Source organism: Vanellus vanellus (genome assembly GCF_965231255.1).
Source record: "Vanellus vanellus genome assembly, chromosome: 14".
In the NCBI taxonomy this organism is placed as follows: Eukaryota; Metazoa; Chordata; class Aves; order Charadriiformes; family Charadriidae; genus Vanellus; species Vanellus vanellus.
In genome coordinates this window covers 16,067,894-16,087,906 of record NC_138919.1, presented here as the reverse complement: position 1 = coordinate 16,087,906, position 20,013 = coordinate 16,067,894, and the positions used below count along the sequence as shown (strand labels likewise).

The following is a 20,013-nucleotide window of genomic DNA, read 5'->3' as shown; positions in this document are numbered from 1 at the left end:
CATCCCCCTTCTTCTGTGAAGCAAAGCTTGCTGTGAGCTTGAATTGCAGAAGAGCTGAACTCTAAATGGCTTTTTCAAAATGTAGGAGTTTGATATGAAAAATATTGAAAGAGCTGAAAGAAACAATTTGGAAGGAGTCACAGACGCTGGACCTGAGCTCTAACTCATTCAGGCTTGTAATCTTTTTAAAGACGTGTAGCAGCCTGGGTGATTCAGAGAGAATAAGGTTACCTCAGCTGTCTGTCTTGTTGCTTGCTTAACTGATTTCCTATTATGTTGATTTGTTGTAACTATTTCATGCATGTCTTCAGCGGTTTGATCAGCGTTATATTTCTTTCTCGTCGTCAGACTTTGATAAACGAAACTGGTTCACACAGAGTGGATACATGAAATAGAAATGTTATCTATCATTTATTTCAACACCCGCCTCCGTCGCGTTCTTTTGTACTTAGGTTGATGCTACCTGAGGAGCCCCCCAGTGCCCCGCCTAAAAACATAGTGGCCAGTGGGCGCACCAATCAGTCTATCATGGTCCAGTGGCAACCTCCTCCCGAGAGCGAACACAACGGAGTTCTTCATGGGTACATCCTGAGGTAAGGAGTTTCCTCACCTGGAAAGTCTGGAGATAGATCCGTGTGCGCATGAGGGAATTCAGAACGTGTGACTTCAAAGTGTATTAAAAACTATTTCTAATTTCATTAAATAGTTATTATTTACAAAAGCTGTGGCTGCCCCGGGTTGTTACAGATGAGGAAACACCTTGGTTCCAGTGGCCCCAGGGGCGCAGGCACTTTAATTCTAGCCTGCCCGTACCGGAGAGCCAGCGAGCCGCGGTCGCTGTTAGCTGCTCCGAACGGGCTGCCTCCGTGGACTTGCTCCCTTGGGAGACTTTCGTCATCCAGATGGCTTTTTGCCATTTTCAAAGTGAAGCGAAGCACCAAGTCCGAACAGCGTTCACGTGGGAAGGTGGTACAGCGCAGCCTATGCCTTGCAGGTGTATATTTGCTTATTAAAATCTCAGCTTCCTCTAGAAAGGTTAATTAAATTTATCAAAGACGCAACAGGGCTCCTGCACTACGGAAGAGCAAGAATAGAATCAATAAACTTCAGGTTTGCGCCAAACAAAATGGGGAGAGGGAATGACGGGTCAGATGCGTCGTGGCAGACCGTGACTTGGTTTGGAAAATCGGTCGGCTGAGTAAGAGTCTGTCAGCCCCGACTGTACGTATGAATGAGAAACCGATTCAGGCAGGTAACTGGGAATCCTGAGCACACCCAGTCTTTCTGCTTACACAGGATTTATTGTGTTGGAAAGAGTGTTGCCCCACTGAGGGTCTTTGCAGAGCATTCCCCTGGTGTAATTCCCTGGGGCTCGGTTATTCACTCCCACCCGATTCAACCACGGCTTCCTCGCTCCTTTGGCATCCTGCACACCCTGCCACCCTCCCCTTCAGTGAGGGAGGCACGACCTAAATTAGAGGTTGGGGGGAAACTCCCAAGCCCTGCGCCACCGCTGGCACATATCCAAGCGATGGTTGCAGCCTACCATAGGTGTTTGTAATACAGTGTCCTCCAGACCCGCTGAAAGATGACTGAACACTACAGTTTAAATGCCAATGTCCTGTTTGTGCTGTGCTCCTGCTTTTGCTGGCACGGATGGAAATGCTTTTGCGGTGTTAAGAGTGTTGGTGAGCTCCCAAAATAGTGCTGGAAAGTTCCTTCTCTCTGCAGGCAGAGCTGGAGACTGGTAATCTCCCGGGCACCTGCCCCGAGCCTGTTCCGGCGGAGAGCCCCGCGCACACGCGCCTGCCGTCTTAAGAGCCGGGCTCGGTTCGAAAGTTGTGCCAGTCCTCCCTGACGGGTGCGAAAAGGTCCTTTAAATTCCCTCTGGAGGTAGAGTCTTGTCGTGAGACCTGGGGGCCTGTTTGCACAGGGTACAACTGTTGTTTGCACAGTTCTTCCCTTCAAATGCTCTACTCGATGATAGGGTTAATTCCTTGGCTATTCCCGGTGAGTCATACCCGGTCTCAGCATTAAGTCCTTGGAGAAGGCAATCCCGTAGCCTCCTACTTCTGGCAATCTGTTCTGTTTTCTCCGTATAGCATTTTCAATAATGTTTAGCTCAAGTATTTTCTACAACAGCTATCAGCATAATTGATCCCTGTCCTCGCTGTAACATTTCCTTCCGTTTTAATAGAGAGTGATCACATTCATTACACTCACTCTGTGAACATTTTTGATGTCTACACGCTTTGTCTCGACTACAGAGCAGAGAAACAATTTATTCAACAGGAATTTAAGTTGATCATATAAAAGCACAACTGTCCCAAGCGATAAACCAGGCTGTTCTTCCGAGTTAAATTGTGTGGTCATAGCAATGTGCGCTGAAGAAAAGTGTTCCTGCACTGATTTCTGTAGAATTAGGGTATAAAAAGATGAAAACCCGCCTGCATCCCAGAGACCCAATGCTGAAGACATGCAAGACGCTGAATCGACGCAACACCTGATCTTTAAAAGTGAAGGTGCACTGCACAAGTCATATGGAGTATACATCAAAGTCCACGGTGAGAAAAATCATGAAGACATGACATTTCTGAACCGGCCTCCTTCCTCTGCCCTTTTTCTCACTGGCGCTATTGCATTTAGAGGACTGCCGTGCTAACAGCATCATAGATGAAATCACAGGAGCGCTCTACGCCTTGTCTGCTAGGTGCGAGACAAACCATTGCTGCACAAAGGGTTGACTTTGCCAGGAAGCGTACAGCCTTCGCAGGAGGCGGGAGAAAGAAAAAGGTAGATTTCGCGTGAAGTGGAAAAAGATCAAGACATTCAGTAAACTCAGCTGAGGGCTGCTATTACTTTATTGCCCTTTGTATTTCACAAATGGAATCACACCAGCGTAGCATTACAAATATTAAGTATGCCAAAATAGGGTCAGGCAAACTCCTCAGCAGAAAATAGAGGGGTTGACAGTGATTAAGAACCGATCTCTTGATAAGAAGACTTTAGAACAAAACCTGTGGCTGAAATACACGCAGTTGTCTAGTCGTAGAAATTGCATCAATTCAACTCAGATGAATTTAAAATCAGACTGTAAGATGTCAATGGAATTGTTCTGTGTCAATAAGCTTTTGGCGATTACTGTGAAGATGAATAAGGGGGCATAAAAGCTGTGTGGTGAATAAAAATACAAATGTTTGCATATTTGTCTTTTTACAGCCTTCTGTAAGCCTTTTACAAGCAATGCCTTGTGCCCCTTACTTGGTCTCTGCTTTTCTGACATTTTGTGAATTAGTATATTGTAAGCATCCATAGCACCATTTTCCTAAAGCAAAGAAAACAAACAGCATTGTTCACATTCACAGATTTGCAAGGTTTGTTTGTTTTCTATATCATTTAGTTCATCTCCATAGTTTTTTGGCCTAAAGAGACACATCAAAGGGGCTCTTCATTCTGCAATGAAGTTTTTATATGGGAAAATACATTCAGTGTTTCAGCAGAAAGTTTGTCAGGATGTTTACCACTCACGTATTTGGTACAGCCCTTCTCCTGGAATTCCAGTGCTTAACCAATCCTTAAGTCTCAGATATATTCCATCCTTATTTTAATCGTGCTGTGAAGTCAGTCCTGGTGGAAGCCAGCGATGGCAATGCCTGAGACTCCAGAAGGTCAGAGCCCTCTGAGCTCCTCCTTTTCAGATTTCAGAGAGAAGGAAAAAAGCATTTCTCAAGCTGATTTACAGCAGCACCCTGATAAAAATCTCATCTGGGCTATTTTTTCTACCAAATCACAGCTTTTACTAGACAAGCCACATTTAAAAAGCTGTAATTTTTCTGCAACCATAAAAGTGGATAAAATACCCGTTTTGTTTAGCCCTGAGCATGTAATCTCAGTGAGATCAGATTATAAATACTACAGCAGTCAAACATGATATGGTCTTATCGGGAGTTAGTCTGTTGTTTCTGTTATTTTTCATTATTCTGTGTATAATTCTGCTGTAAAAGTTTGCATATTGCCTCTTATTAAACCTAGTCAGGGTATTTGCTATAATTGATACCATTTAATTAACCAGCACATTTTTCTTCCCATATGGTAGGTATCGCCTGGCCGGCCTCCCCGGAGAATACCAGTATAAGAACATCACCAGTGCAGAGATTAACTACTGCTTAGTGAAAGACCTGATCATTTGGACCCAGTATGAAATCCAGGTGGCGTCTTACAACGGAGCTGGGCTGGGAGCGTTCAGCAGACCTGTGACAGAGTACACTTTACAGGGAGGTGAGAAATCGGACCGATATATTCTTTATAGTTACAGTTTCTAGCACAGTTTCCTAAGGAGGAGCTGCACTCCCTGAGAGTCCCACCCAACAGCTTGTAAAACGAAGGGTCAGTTCAGTCAAATTTGATAGACAGCTTGGGGTGGGAAACACCTCCAAACTTCACATAGCGAAGCAGAGACAAGATGAGACTCTGCTGCTGTCTCTGTTGTGGAAAAAGCTGCGAGGGAATTCCAAAATTATCTCTTTTTGTTGACCCTGGTGATGACGTGTTACCACACTCGCAGGTCAGAGTCAGCCACGGCGTAAGAAATAAATAGAAATGCTGAAGAGAGCTGTGGTCCCGTGGAATGAATTTATAGGACGTGCGACAGGCGGGGGCTGAGGTTACTCTGCCGGGAGAGTCGGGGAGAGCGCGGCGGGGAATTGGGTTTATCCTGGTCAAGAGATGCAATATGCCACATAGGCAGCGTAAGAGACAAAAGCTGAGTCTGAGTAAAGCAGCTGCATTACTGCTGATAATCACTGAATACCTTCTTGTAGAAATATGGAATAAATTGTAAAGGAACTGTAGGGAGAGAAATACGGCCTGTGGAGAAAGGGGGTTTTGTAGCATTTCAGGAATGGTGCAGACATTTGCAAAGAGGAAAACAAAATGATCTTTAAAGCCCTGATTTTTATGCTAGAGCTCTTCCACACCTTTCTGGTAAGTGCTTTAAGAAGAGTATAAATTACATCAACAAAAGGATATGTAATTACTTTTTACAACCAGTGTAAGGCATGTTTACACCTCTAGATTAGTATAAAAATCCATAGGATAATTAAGTACCAGGCCCTTAAAGCCTTCATATATTCCCATAATTGCAGGATCGTGCTGGTTTCTGAATGCTGGGCAGTACATGGCCTCTACTTCATCGCTCATAAAACAATTAAACTGTTTTAAAAACTTGCAGTTTTACAGTACATCAGTTAATTTACAATCAGTGAAGAATATGTAGTTGTTTGTTAATTGTTACTAGGAGTACATTATAACATGATTAGGTATAGTTTCAGGTGTAGGGAGATCTTTAAGAAAAGATTATTCATATGCAACACTAATTAACCACAACGATTAAAGAAGGAGGCTGTCCGTATTTTGTCTCAGGGCATGGAAAGTCTCACAGTTTAGACGAGTCTAGACACACTCAGCCTCTTTCTAGGAGTATTTATAGCAGACCTTGAAATGTTTTTCTTAAAGTCTTCTCCTTGCAGCCAGGATTAATGTTTTGTATCCCACTAAAGACCAGATCTCTGCTGAGAATTCGTTTGCACATGGAATTTTAATCTATTTTGTGAATATGCTCGTAATTCATTACTTTGTTTATTTGCACATTTTAAGCTATCATAGCACCTTAACCCTCCATCTGTTAAGACTCAGGTTTGGACTTTGCACTCTCCTTCTTAAACCCTGCAATTGACTCTAATTTCCCTTGATGTTACGTGCTGTTATTATCATCCTTTATTGATTGGCTGTCTGTTGTCATTTATAAGGATATAAATCCTCTGTTATAAATTAAGTGTAGTCAGTCCTGCATTCGGATTAATCAGCGAGTGTTTAGGCTGCAGGACAACCCGCAATGGCCTGTTTGTCTTTATGGAGTCCCTAAATGCTCAACGGTGGGTAGACATAGAAGAGTTTGGATATTTCCTATTTATTTTATAGCAGTAAATAACTACTTCATGGACAGTGCCATCTCCTAAAGAATGCCTTGCTGGGTCCCTGTGCGAATCACCAAAGGCGTACGGTCTGTTCTAAAAAGAGTTTGAAGGCTTTTTACATTTGCAGTGGAAAAGGGAGGCTGATTGGTATCAGTGTCATTTGAAACCGGATTAATATCAGGTCTCCATACGGAGCGCACTACTGTCCGAAACTCTGCTCCTTTGTCTTTCTTGTAGTTGGGAAACGACGGGAAAAGCCAGTGGCTGTTTCTTGCTCTGGAATGTCCTTCCTAAACCAAACCAGCAGGAGTAAGAAAAAGCCATGTGTAAAACTGCCTTGTAAATCATATTCTGATTTTAATATGAGCGGAGATAAATGTCAAAGACACACACTCCCATCCATCCCCCTCTCCTACTACCACCACTGCCGCCTCTATTCTGACATGCACTAAATGATGTGAGCTATGCTGGCAAGAACCTGTCTGTCTGCAGATGAAAAATACCTGAAATACCTCGTATTAATCAAGCGTGCCGTGCAGTCAAAGCCTGGCAGGAAATGAACACTGGGAGCAGATCAACCCATTGGCAGGAGCAGATCAGCACATTGGCATCTCCGTCACAGGGAATATTGACTGGCCATATAAGCTGTGGATTTATACCAGAACCTAGTCTATTAATCCCTTATTAGTCCTCTGGCGTTGCTTTAGCCGCTGATAACTAATCAGCTACTCAAAGCTCTTCAAAAATCACCAACTTCTAGAATGTCGCCAGACTCGCAAGATGCTGAAAGATGGAAACTTGTAGAGAAACCGGCACATAATGTCAGTTAGATAAAATGTCAGAAAGACTTACTGGCATAGCACTGAACATCCTTGCACTGGGGTCAGACAGTTTGACTGTCTCTAAATCTTGAAAGTCTTTTCAGAGTGATATTCAGCCTAATCCTTTGATGCTCTGTATATATAGGTCTGTCTTCATCAGAGTTTCTCCAGCTGTTCCTTACTTTGATGTTACTTTTCACAGGGATTTGTGCCAGACTTCTGCATAGGGCAATTTTTACTTATTTAAACAGTGACCTGCAGGACTTTTCATTGCCATATGAAAAACTGAAGTTTCCCAATACCTTTTCGGGTAAGAGTAGCTTTGTGAGATGTATAAACATCTTTCTGGATGGTGATGGTGTTGTCCCTGCCCTGTAATATTGGACGTGTTTACCTTTTCCTGCAGGTTGATTTGAGAAAGCAGAAGCTTCCATCCTTTACTTTGAGTCTGTCCCTTTTATCTCACCGGCACGAATACTTCTGAACTTCTCTCTCCGTGAAAAACTCCCACTGCTCCTCAGATTTAGGCACGGCAAGATTTACGAGCGCTACAGCTTTCATTAGGCTCCTTGTATTGACATGAACCAGCTTTTGTGTCTGCTTTAGGTGCTGCGTCTTTCTTTTGATGCGTATCCCAAAAGCCGGTCTTATGTTCTACAGCTTGTGGGTCTCTACAGGTAGTTCGATACTGGTTTATTTTCCCTTCTGTGCTGTGCATGGCCACCTTGAAAGGCCGGGAAGGTCTGAGCAAAAGGCTCTTCCTGAATAAAAGAGTGGGAGAGTCACCAGCCTGGTGAGGCCTGGTGGTGTGGAGAGAAGGACAAAAGCCAGGTGAGTCTGTTCAGCCAGGTCCAAAGTGGTTTTTTCCTAGACAGTAAGAGGTGAATCAGAGGCATTTATAAGGACTGAAACAGAAGAGCTGGAGAAAACCCGGTTAACTGAAAACTTCCTACTTTATGGAGGAAATGATCTTGAGAAAGGAATCTCTGAAAAAGGAGCATCCTCTACAAGCATTCCGTTTTGTCTCAGTGAAAAGAGTTTTCCCTTAGTTTTCCCTGAGGCTTTCTTGGCAAAAGCATTTCAAAGGTCCTCGTTCACTTCTTTTGGGGAACCTGCCAACAACCTTGAAGCATCCATGGCCGTGTTGGGTCCGGCTGCTCCTGTCCAGAACCAGGCCGGAGTTGTAGTGCTTGGAGTTTCTCTCTCTGTTTTATCCCTGTTAGGTGTCATTTGCCATCTACTGCCTTTTTTTTTTTTTCCTTTTATTTTCCTTTTTTTTTTTTTTTCTAGTAATGATTTCACAACGGTTATGAAATTAGCAGTTGTCTCGGTGAGGTCCCTGACCCCCAGCGCTTCAGTAGAGCAGTAAAATCTTGCCCTTGCGAGAGGCATTTCCCAGCCGCAAGGAGCAAAACTCATCAGTTAGTGCCAAATCCCACACTGCTGAATTTCAAATATCGGCATCTGTGGAATTGCAGAGACCACTTTTTCTACGCAGCTGCTGCGGTTCACGGCCCAGCGAAGGGCGTCAGCGGGGAGCCCGGGGGAGAAGGCTCCCCAGGAGCAATCGCGCTCCTCCGCGGCACCGGGGCCCACCGGGGCCGTGCGGCTTTGCACCTCAAGCCAGTGCGTTAAAGGAACTACCAAACCTTCACGCGGAGAAAAACCGGCAGTTGCCCGAGCCTGCCTTATTGAGACGTGGAAGCTGCCACCTCAAAGGTCAGGGGCTCCGGAGGAGCAGGCGCCTTTTCTATAAGCCTCTGTTGGAGATCTTTATTTAAGAGCAGTAGTCCGGCTGTCAGAGTCTCTGCGGGGTTTACATGCTATTTGCACATGGCTAGAGACAGAGTAATTACATGTACACATGCTTAACCTTAATGCCTTCTCTTCTCTCAATTATCTCATCAGCCAAACCCTTTTAATGGCTTTTATCTAGAGTGCTTCCATGACCTTTTCTACTTAGAATGCTGCGCATTAACTTGCAGTCCCGGGGGCCGAGCTCTTAGCAGATTTCCAGCCCCGTGAACTTTATCGGGAAGAAGGTAACAGTTGGTTTTGTCTGACCAATTTGATCTGCAATTCCGAGCTGACTCCCAGATGGATCTCCGCTGTGAGGTGGTTTAGGAATAGTGGCGAACACGATGAAGAACGGGTTTAAAAACTGAGCGCGCAAATACTTGGGGATTACCCCTGAAACACCTGTTTGACGTTGGTAGCTTCTGTACTGCTTGGCAACAAGAAACTTGTAGAAAGAGGATAGATATCTACCGCTACATTAGAAGATCCTTTATGTGGACAGTCACAGTTTCATTAAGTTACTAACCGTGATCTTGGAAAAGTATTTGAGTTTTGAAGTGACCAGAAGGTCAGTTCTGAGTTAGCTTCTGTCAAACTTCCTTTCTTTTTTTAAATGCAAAACTGTTCAGATACCCAAGGAAGTCTTTAATATCAGGACATAAAAGGAGAACTTTATGCTGGCACTTTGAAGTTGATTTGAGATTCTAATGCCAATATTTTACTGATTAAAAATATAAAAATGTACTGTATTATGTCTTCTGCACTATAATTAAGCTTATGCATATCAGATGGACCACATTCTTTCCATTTTTTAAATGCGTTCATTGAGATGCAGATGTTGATTTTTCAATAAAGATGTCCAAATAGGAATTGTAGTGTAAATCACGATTTTCAGCATTCTGAAGGTTTTATGTCTTCTGTTCATAATTTTTACCATTTTTCTTCTTGTAGCAGGTACTTTTTGTGCTATGATGGTTTACTCTTGTTTCAGGAAATTATCTCCTAATGAAAGAAAAATATTTCCCTTTTTAAATGAAATAACTAATGCATTTGGTTATCCACGTTTCTGAAACTGTAGTAAAGCTATCCTAAAGTGCTTGCCTGGGTGTTTTTGAGGACTCCAAGGACCGCAAATGAAAACTTGAACTTGCTGATGCAGGTTTTTTCCCCTCTCAAGAAATTTGCAATATTTTGAATTGTATCTAAAAGCCTCATCAGACCTTCAGAATAAAATCCTTGTGATATTGAAATAGCTGGAAATTTGCTATTCATTGTACAGCATCCATGGGATCCTCCACTAAAGAAAATACTGCCCGCAGAAATGAAGCAGCAATGTGTGTGCTAATCCGTGTTTCAGGAAAATGGTAAAGGAAAATGATAAATGTCCTGCTGGGACTGGGTGTACCCTTAACTCTCAGGTCACCTGTATGTGTTTCTTATGCTCTGGGAAAAACAGACCTTTCCTACCACTGCCGAAGTTCTGTGTTTCTTCAAGTGTGGCTGTCAGTGGACAGCGTATGGTTATGTATAGATTTTCTGTACAATAACTGTGTTACAAAATCATCCCAGCACATATAAATAGAGTTGTAATGTAGCGGTTCAACAGAAGGAAGAGGAATGAGTGGAGAGGATGATGCTCAGCTGATCTAGCCTTCGTGACAGAAAGGGATCAATCCGTCAATGATATCCAGGTCACCTTCTGATAACAAACTAACTTGAAGGCTTCTAATACATTTTTCTTCTGCAATAACGAATCTTTGTCAGTTACAATATCTAAATATGCAAATATGTAGGAAAGTAAAAATTCAGATTTTTTAGAAAAAACTTATTCACGTTAATCGTTAATTGTACAAAGTGTTGCACACACAAAAGCAAATTGAAATACATCTTGTGGCTCTCGTAATAAACAGTTTCATCAAAGAACACGAATTAAAAAAAATACATTTAGTAGGGGAATGTAGCCAAAGCAGCTCGTTATGACTATAGAGTGACTTTAATATATATGATTGTATATCAGGATGATTTGGTGAATCTCTTAACCACAAAAACTTTACGACGTCTACAGGCCATTAAGATAATATTGTAACCTTCCAAAAGCATACAAGGAGTTATGATACGTGGCAGAAAGAAGGTCCCAGATTCTAATGAAAATTTAGAGTAGTATCAGATAAATTCTGGTTTTAGAACTCAATAATTATGCATAGTTCATAAATCGTGACATCAGGTTTTAAATTAGGGCAAGAAAATTCAGAGTAATACTCAGCTTCTAAGGTTAAAAAAAGTGCGCAGAGCTAAATTTTCAAGCCATGGTAGACATCAGGGAGTGTTAGTGTGACATGGCATGGAAGTGGACGTTCTTGTAATTTCAAACCTGACATCTTTGAGCGTTTCTCCATTTCTCTGTGTTGATGTTTCTAGGTTGTGGATGTCTTTGATAAGCGCACGCTGCCCTAGCTCTGTCGGCTGCAGTCTCACTACAGCTTGTACACCAGTTAAGAATAATGCCCCTTTATATCTCTTTCAAACAAACATAGCTTTTGGTGGAAAAGGGGGCATTTTTACATTTTTGAACTTCATGTCTTGATTTCTTCTCTGTACAAAGACTGATCTTCCAAAAGCACTTCGAAGCTTTAAAAGTTTGTGACCCGTTTTTGCAAAGTATGGAGCAAACCACCATTTCTCAATGGGAATTGTGGATAGTTTTTAGAAGCATAGGGCATTGGGCTTTGGTAGAAATATTCCCTTGGGAGCAGAATGAACAAAGCTTTCCAGGCTTCAAAACCACTTGTACATAGTTCCTCTTTCATAGAATACAAATGCACGTGGCTGTTAATAGTAATATTTTTTGAGCTTTATTAAACTTATTTTCTAGGATTCAAAAGGTATCAGTACATTTTTTTAATACTCAAATAGCAGTTGTTTTCTTAAACTTCCTATAAGCTTGGTAATTTCAGAAAAATAGACCTGTCTGTCAGTGTTCTTTCCTCTGAGAACTATAGAAATGACATCCTAAAGCAGTAAGTTGAAGAAATTACCTGGAAGGTATTTGAAGAGACATTTTATTAAATGGCAAAATATATAGGTGTCATTTTTTGTTGTTTGAAGGCAGTATACCTTTATGTTCCATGCTTTCTTTTGTATTGAGAAAACAGCTGTCTAATTAAATACCTGGCATAAAATGTTTGTGCAACTTCTGGTAGATTAGAGGATGTATTGGCTCAGAATATACATAATCAATTCAATATACATGAGTGAATATCGTATCAAGATAAAACGAGAACATCTCCGGTTCCCAAGAAAAATCTTTATAGTTCCCAAGAAAAATCTTTATTGCATGTGTTGTGACTGGTCCTAATTCTTTAAGCAGCAGTAAATAATAAACAGATGCTGCCACCAGATTATAACTCACAATTAGAGTTTTAATTGTGCAAACTCCGTGTTTGCTTGTCTGATCTGGGGAATTGTGCAGTATTAAAAGACTCAAGAAATTTCTTTCCGAAACCATTCAGTCTCTGTGCAGTCATGGATAATTGAAAGAGATGTGTTCACCTATCATTACCTAGCTTCTGTCTCAAGTCTTTATGAGAAACTCATCTTTGGAATAATAAGCTACAGAAATCGTTTCATCCCCTTGAAAGAATCTCCAATACAGAATGAGAAATTAACCCAATTACCCTTCTTTCCAAGTCATTGCTGGTTACCCTTTCACAAGAAGTGCATCCTTTTCTCAAGGTTGTTATTACTTTGTGACTCATCAGTGGCAGTGAATAGCTTTTCTCTTTTGTCTCCTCTTGCCTCCTCCACTCTGTTTTATTGCCTTTCCCTCTCTGCCAACTGGGAGCAGTGCCTACGGCTCCACCGCAGAACGTGCAAGTCGAAGCCGTAAACTCCACCACCATCCAGTTCCTCTGGAACCCTCCACCCCAACAGTTCATTAATGGTATTAACCAAGGGTACAAGGTAAGTAGGAACACGATTTCTGTGACTTCAAATAACATTTGCCTTAACTGTCCTGGCATATACAACTAGAAGTTGAATCTAATAATCTCTGATCTCCAAAGTGACTGTCTATTTTCAGGGGTATCTTCCATGAGTAAAACGAAGAGAGAAGTGAGCAGTTGTTGCTCCAAACGTTTGCTAATTCATGCAAGTCCTGAAAAGGGAATATGTCGTAGCCTAGAAGTCCTAATACCTTTGTCATTTACCTGGAGAGTTTCCAAAGCCAAAAAGCAGTTCCATGTCAAACAGTTTGGAAAAGCAGGACAGGAGATATGCCGTTGTACCACTGAAAATCGACCTTGAGATTTCTATTTACTCTAATGCAAAATTCCCATTCATTTCATTAGGAACCAAGATACCACAGTAAATATGTGTCTTAACTTTCCCACTGTGATGATTTGGGAGATATAAGAATGCAAGATTTATTAATCATGCTTGATGACACGGAGTTAGCACGAGAAGTCCCTGTTGATGGGGCAACTGGCAATATCTATTACAGTACGCAGAGTAGAGAGTGCTTAACGGAGCACTTGTTGGTACTCTGGCCAGTGGAGTGTATGCTGAGAAGGTAGCTGGAGTGGTTTATTTCTGTCTCTCAGGAAGGACTGCTTAATAGAAACTCCTTCAACGGTTCAGCAGTAGGGGCATAATAAATGAAGGGTTTAAAAACATTCATGAAATGAACGAAGAGAAATCTTGTAGGAATCACAGAGCGGGAAAAGGGAAGACAGGTATCTTTGATGAGCGTGGAGGAGGAAGGTTGATGTAGGTGTGGGTGGGGGAACGTCGGGTGAGCTGAGAAGGATGGGTAGTTCAGAAGAGAAGCGGGGCATTGAGGGACTGTAGGTGGATTTTAGAAGTTTTGGAAGACTTGGGACTTCTCTAAGGATGTCTCAAAGTGATGGAGAAACTGAGACAGAGGTACGCATGGGAGTTTTAGTATTGTTCCCGTCTATATATTTCTCATAAAAAACAGTGACGGTTTCAGAATCCCGCTGCTGAAGTATTATATATGTGTAGATGGTTATGTCTTTTTTTTTTCCCAGAGACAGAATCAGCTCTCAAGACCAGGTGACTGACAGGGCTGCAAGAATATATCCTGAAACCTCAATACAGAAGTAGTACTTGGCTTCTGTTCAGACTCTGGAGAATAAAAGCACTTTTGGGGCTCAGTGGACTGCAATGCACTATAATTTTCTGGTGCAAGTCCAAGCGTGATGAGCTCAGTCAGATTTGCAAAAGTCATAATTCAGATTTTTATTCTTTATTTTATTCAAACAGAGTTTCGGTCTAAAGATCCTTAGTCTCGTCGCATAGCTACTTCAAATTTATGTTTCAGTTTCTTTAGCAATAGCATAAAATAACTAAAATTGTAATTTGTATCTGTCAGTGGTCAGTGAAAACTTTTGAAATGATAAAAATTTCTCTTTCCTTGGATTTGTTTGATTGCAGTAGATTGCCACAGCTTTACCGTTTCCGTTTCTCATAGGGATTGTGAATTGCAGTACAAAGACCGTGTGAGAACATTTCTGTCAGTTACTTCTTTTGCATAGCTTTTTGTATGATTTATAAATTACTAGTAGTCGAAGCTGGGCCTTTGCTTTTCTGAAGAATTAAAGACGTTTTTACTTTAACTGACGGACTTGTTCTCCTTTATTTTCTGCACGTTTCCTGAAGACTGTGCAATGAAATGTACTCAAAAAAGAGTTCAGTCCTCCAAAGTTATAAATGCCAATTGTAATCCACAGAGGTGATTTAGAAAAGAAAATAAAACTTACTATTCTATAAACCATTTTCCATTTTTATCTTTTCTTTGAAATTTATTTGCATTTCAAGAAGTTGTAAAGTGCACCTTTTCAAATATGAAATATTCCTAACAAAATTGCTCCTTATAGTCCTCTAACTGTGCTTTCTGATTATCAGAAACTATAGACATTGGCTAAATGTGACAAATATGGCTTATTAATTTCAGGCATCTGTTTATGAGCCTGAAATCAATACAAGGAGCAGCTTTACACGGCGACTGAGTAAGGCCTAGAATTTCAACATGCTTATCTAAGCCACAAGATAAGGATTTTTGGACAAAATAAAAATTTCATAAGCACTTTAAAGCTTTAGACCCCTAAGCTGTTAAGGCGATTTCAGGAATTGTTTTAAAATTTCAAAGTCATTTGCCAAAAAAGAATTTTTTAAGTCCTCCTTTAGGTACCTACACATAAGGTACTCCGTTCTAAAAACTATTGATCACCCAGAAGGTCCACTGAGATGAATGAAACCTGGAAGAACTGAGCCCATCTGATAAGCGTGCCGCTTTAAATGCGTGAAAACGTCTTCAGGAGTCTGACTTCTGGGACCCGGGTGTTGAAAATTGTAGTAATCGTCTTTACGACCGTTTTCTATTCTTTCTGTAGTTCCAGAACCACTCGAATCATTCACAGTTTGGGTATCCCCACGCCACCGCCCCTTGTGACACTCGGCGCGTTAGGCAAGGCTGGTCAGTGGGGGGCTGGGGGAGGGGAAGGAGGTTCCCCCCTCTCTTCCTCTCCCCTCCCCACTCACCTCCCCAGCCAGCGTGGTCTTTAAAGGAACCCCAAAATAAGATAAAGCTTTTATCTCAGAGGAGCACTGAAAGCTTCCTTTCAGCAGCAGAGACTGTCCGGGCTGGTCCGAGCAGCCCAGAGAGAGACGAGAGAGAGACTCACGTCGTACGAATAATCATTCGCAATAATTTTGGCATTGTTCGGTAGCAGACATTGCGAATTGCGGTACCTCCACGGTGTCAGCGTATCCCCCACCACTAGTGAGGATTCTACACATCCCTCCAGTTATCATAGTAACAGCGTTATATCCATCTGTTCAGCGTCAGAGCTGACAGTAGTTTAACAGCGTTGCTCGTTGTTTTTACAATCAGATTAAGATGGTTTTGGCAGCCAAGCGTACTTTGATTCCAAATAGACGCAACTTCTAATGAGAGCTCATCCGTGTTTCAATTTTCTAGCTTCTAGCATGGCCAGTGGATGCTCCGGAGACTGTGACCGTGGTCACCATTGCTCCAGATTTTCACGGTGTTCATAGTGGCTGCATCACCAACTTGAAGAAATACACCACGTACTATACGTCGGTTCTGTGTTTCACCACACCCGGCGATGGACCACGAAGCACACCCCAGCTCCTGCGCACCCTTGAAGACAGTGAGTAGTCGGCGCTGGTAGAGAATCCCAGTGCTCGGATTTTGTTTGGTTGGGTAGAAAAGCCAGCATTTTTGAATCTCGGCACTTAAAATTGGATCTCGGGTTCACAATCAGTTTGTCATCTCTCGTCAAGTTACTTTGCATCAGACAGTGACCTCAGCCGGTTGTCCATGTGCGATCTTTTAGCCTGTGGCAAATGAAAGGCATTTGATACTTTTTTCATTATGGACTAAACCGGGACGAGTTTTTTTTACATTGGTCAGAAGCTGAAAGCTTCAGAGTCTGGTTCAGCTAACACACAGCACGTTCTTTATGTCCGTGAACCCTTATGCTCTTAAATCCATGTTCAGGCATCCGAATAAATATGAATTGATCTTCTTAGGAACTGAGCACTGGAACTTCCTGTGGAGGTCAATGATTAATTTATGATTGTTTCCTTCTGTTATTCAATATATTGAAAATGCCTTTATCTATATTGTATTGTGTTTGTATAAAAAAAAAAAAACAGAATCATAACAAAGCAGTAACTTTTATTCTGCAAAACTGGAGTCAGTTTCATGGGATGAAATAAGATGAGCTGGATAGTTTAACATATAAATTATTTCCTGCATCAGAAAATATTTTGGCCTCTGTGGCCCCGTGGAAGTGTTTGCTCAAGACATATTTGGGAGGAACAAGCCTAGCATGTGTCTGATGCAGATAACAATTAAATTGCAGTGGCCCTCATAGTTAACCGTGTGTCCACAGTGGTCGTGGCTCTGGCCAGCGCTTCGGTATCTTCCTCTCACAGAGCATCATAAATACTGCTGCACATTTTCAGACCAAATCAGAATTAAAAAAAAAGTCTAATACTTCCATTAAGGTATTGTTTTTAGAAATACTACTTTGCCTTAATAGGAATCTTTTAGGTTAGTCAGTGTTCCCGTAAAGAAAAATCTGATCATTAACATTCACAGAGGTGAGGCTCAAAGCGCTAATCCAATTTTTCATGAGCTAATCTTGAAAGAACATGAAGAAAATTAAGTCCTTTCCCGTGGATTTTCCTTTTGTGGTCAGTCTCCTCCATATGCTAAACCCATGCCCCAAGAGCAGACCGTAGCCTTGAACTGGACGATCACAAAGACGGCACTTCACCTACCAGAAATCTGTGTGAACCATTAATATAAACTCAGACGTCCTTATCAGGGGTTAAAGCAAAAGGCACGGAGGAAGGAGAAACACGCGTTAGGTTCCTGTGTGTAGTATTAACTTTTTTGTCTGTTTTCCTAAGGAAATGAGGCTTTTGACAGTGATGGTTTGTAGATGTGTCTGACTGTCTGTCTTAGGTCCATCTGTCTTTCTCCCTCCAATGACATTCGAAGGCTGTGGCTAATTTCAGTGAGTACGGAAGAGTAAGAAGCCAAAGATATGAGACTCCTAAGATTTCACGAAAATTAATCGGCTGGGAAGAGGAAAGAGACTATTAATATTTCTGCTGAAGGAAAGGCTGCAGAAATGAGCCTTAGAGACTTTGTGCACGGGGGGAGAAGGGGCACAGTCGAGGCACTGGGAGTATCTCAGGGCAACGCTGGGATCGTACGCTACCTTAAACACAAGAATATTCCATCATGAAACACGAAACGAGAGAAAGGCAGACTTGTATTTTGTAAAACATTTAAAACATTTCTTTGTGCATGCAGCTGTACGCTGCTTGGAGCTTCAGCAGCAGAGAGAAGCGGGGGGGTGGGGTTTTTTGATCTTTCAGAATCGCTTTCCTTAGTTTTCACGGTGATGGAGAAGTTAAGTGCCGGATGGTGTAATGCATCTTTGTGGGGAACTCGTTGAATCTAAGTTGCTTCAGGATTTACGTGGTGGGAAAAAACATTCGAAAGGACTGTCGCTCATCTTCTCAGGTGACAATTTTCTGTCTGCAGCAAAATTAGGCAATCCTTTAGAAAAAAAATAGTGCAAACAGGTCTGTTTGCTGATGAACTATAGGTCAAATAAAATCTGACATCCAGTCAGAAGCGATGCATCTTGGCTTGGAGTAACCTGCACCTGCTTTTCATTATGACATTAAAATCGGACTGCAACTGCAGGAGCTAATTGCAGGAAGGTTTGCGAGCGTGCGGTTTGCATGGCTGCAGATACGTGCTCCCGAAGAGCGCATAATTGCGGTGCGCTTGTTGGGTATTCCCGAGATCGCTACCGGATCAGCAATTCTTTCTGCAACGCTTTGACTACTAGAGAGCGCGGAATGGATTTGGAAATTTTCCTCGCTAGGATTGCAGAATTGCAAATGTGGTTGTAGCCGACCTACTGGCAGGCTTTTTTTTTTTTTTATTTTTTATCATAGCTGGAGGGGAATGAGACAGTGGACTAAAGTGAAGAGGAAACAAAATATGAAATTGCAGACGAGAAATTGCCAACTGATGTCAGTGGAGCTGGAGGATACTCGGGCAGGGATCCAATGACAGAAGCACAGTGAATATAAAGTGAACAAAACCTCCTTTTTTTCCAGTACATCGATTGAAGACAGAACAGCAGTTGGATCAAAAATCAGTCAGGATGTCTTCCTTGAAGATCAAAATTGAGGGAGGATGGCATATTCTTGACAGTCATTCCATTTTATGCTCTTTCATTGCACACCAGGGAGCTGAAATTTTTAAGAGCTCTTGAGCTACATCATAAAAATCCTTTAAAAGTTTCACACACTTGTATTCATTTTACAGAAGACAGTTGCCATTACGTTGGACGGTTTTAGAGTTGTTTGGAGAGAATCTACCCAAGCAGTGGTTCGGTGACTCTGACCTTGCTTTGACCTTGCCCAGCCAGAAGGTTCTTCCCAGGTGAGGGGCTGCTGCTCCAGACTTAGGGCCGGACAGGCTGCGCACGGCAGCACGGGTAAATGCCCCGCGCCCGTGTTGAAGGAAAACAGCAAATGCAATCACTTCCAGGATGGCCAACTTGATTGTTCTAATTAGATTAGATCAAAAAGAGAGGCAGAGAGCAAGTTGCGTGCGGGTCTCCTGCTGCCTCTCTCTAGTTCTCTGTGCAGCCAGGATGATGACTGGATAAAATAATTGATGTGATGATAGCCAAAGTGCTATCTTAACACCTTGCTTTCTCCCCTCTCCCCTGCAGCTCTCACGGATGTTTCCAGCAGGTTTCCCTCGGCCCGGCTCGGTGTTTTATTTCTTCGGCCCTGACCTTGCCACATGAATCAGCTGAGAAGTACGCGGGGTTCTCCTGCTAACAGATTTCCTTTTCTGATTGCCAGAGCCGGGAGCGGTGGGACACCTGAGTTTCACTGAGATTCTGGACACGTCTCTCAAGGTCAGCTGGCAAGAACCCGTAGAGAAAAACGGCATCATTACAGGCAAGTATCAGCAGCTAGCTCTTTTTTGGGTTTTAAGTTTTTTAAATGTGTGTATCATTGCAGTGAAAAAATGTTTGCGTAATAGAGCATTTAGGGAGAACTGGCTCCTGCGGGCGCTGGTTTCCTGGTCCATTTTTTGGGTAACTGAAATGTCAGCTAGGGCACGTTACTGCAAGTACGGGTCCAATTACTGGCAGCTCATGATTGTGGTCACTGAAAAGGCAGTCTGTGTTAGAAATCAGCTCCCTGTGGAGTTTCTGGTCTTGTTAAATCTTCCGAGACCTCCACCTGTGTTACTAAATTTCTGAAACTTTGTGAGACAGTGTTTGGCTTTTGCCCCGAAGGTGGGGGGTTCCTACGTGGAGTTCACAGCTGCAAAATCTGGATTGGCATTGCTAAGATTTGCAATCAAGACCAAGCCTGAAATCAGCGGTATCCTTCATCTGCGATCAAGTGGTCTGGCTGCGGACTGCGTGACAGAATTTGCATGTCATTACTTAATTTTGTGTAAACCATCACAAGGGTTCAGAGCTCTCTTGTTTCCCTTTGATGAGCCTGCCATTTGACAAGCTGTTTATCTATTTACGGTATGCCAGTGTAGATACAACATCAGCAACTTCATTATTTTTCATAAAGGAAGCTATAAATAGTTGAGAAAAACTCTAGTTCTTATCAACAGAGGCAATATTGTTCTCAGATGGGAAACTATTACAGCTGCACAGGATGGACATTCCATTTAACAAAGGCTTTCAAGGTTTTGAAATGCAAGAAAACTCCCAAATTTTGAATTACTGGAGCTAAAAGTCAGAGTTGAGAAGGGAGAAGATCATTTCACATAGATTAAAATATTTTGGTTTGGGAGCATTGACATG

At 42.2% G+C, this 20,013-nt stretch overlaps 1 protein-coding gene across 1 annotated transcript in view; it reads left to right on the top strand.

Moving 5' to 3' along the window:
* The window catches only part of SDK1 (sidekick cell adhesion molecule 1), a gene marked incomplete at its 3' end in the record, with an annotated part of 423,737 nt that overhangs the window by 302,677 nt on the left and 101,047 nt on the right, over positions 1-20,013 (top strand). The window contains exons 16-20 of the mRNA XM_082490690.1: positions 453-593; positions 4,097-4,278; positions 12,438-12,553; positions 15,591-15,783; positions 19,043-19,141. Of these exons, the coding sequence (XP_082346816.1) occupies positions 453-593; positions 4,097-4,278; positions 12,438-12,553; positions 15,591-15,783; positions 19,043-19,141 (731 nt within the window). The remainder of the gene's footprint in view (positions 1-452; positions 594-4,096; positions 4,279-12,437; positions 12,554-15,590; positions 15,784-19,042; positions 19,142-20,013) is intronic.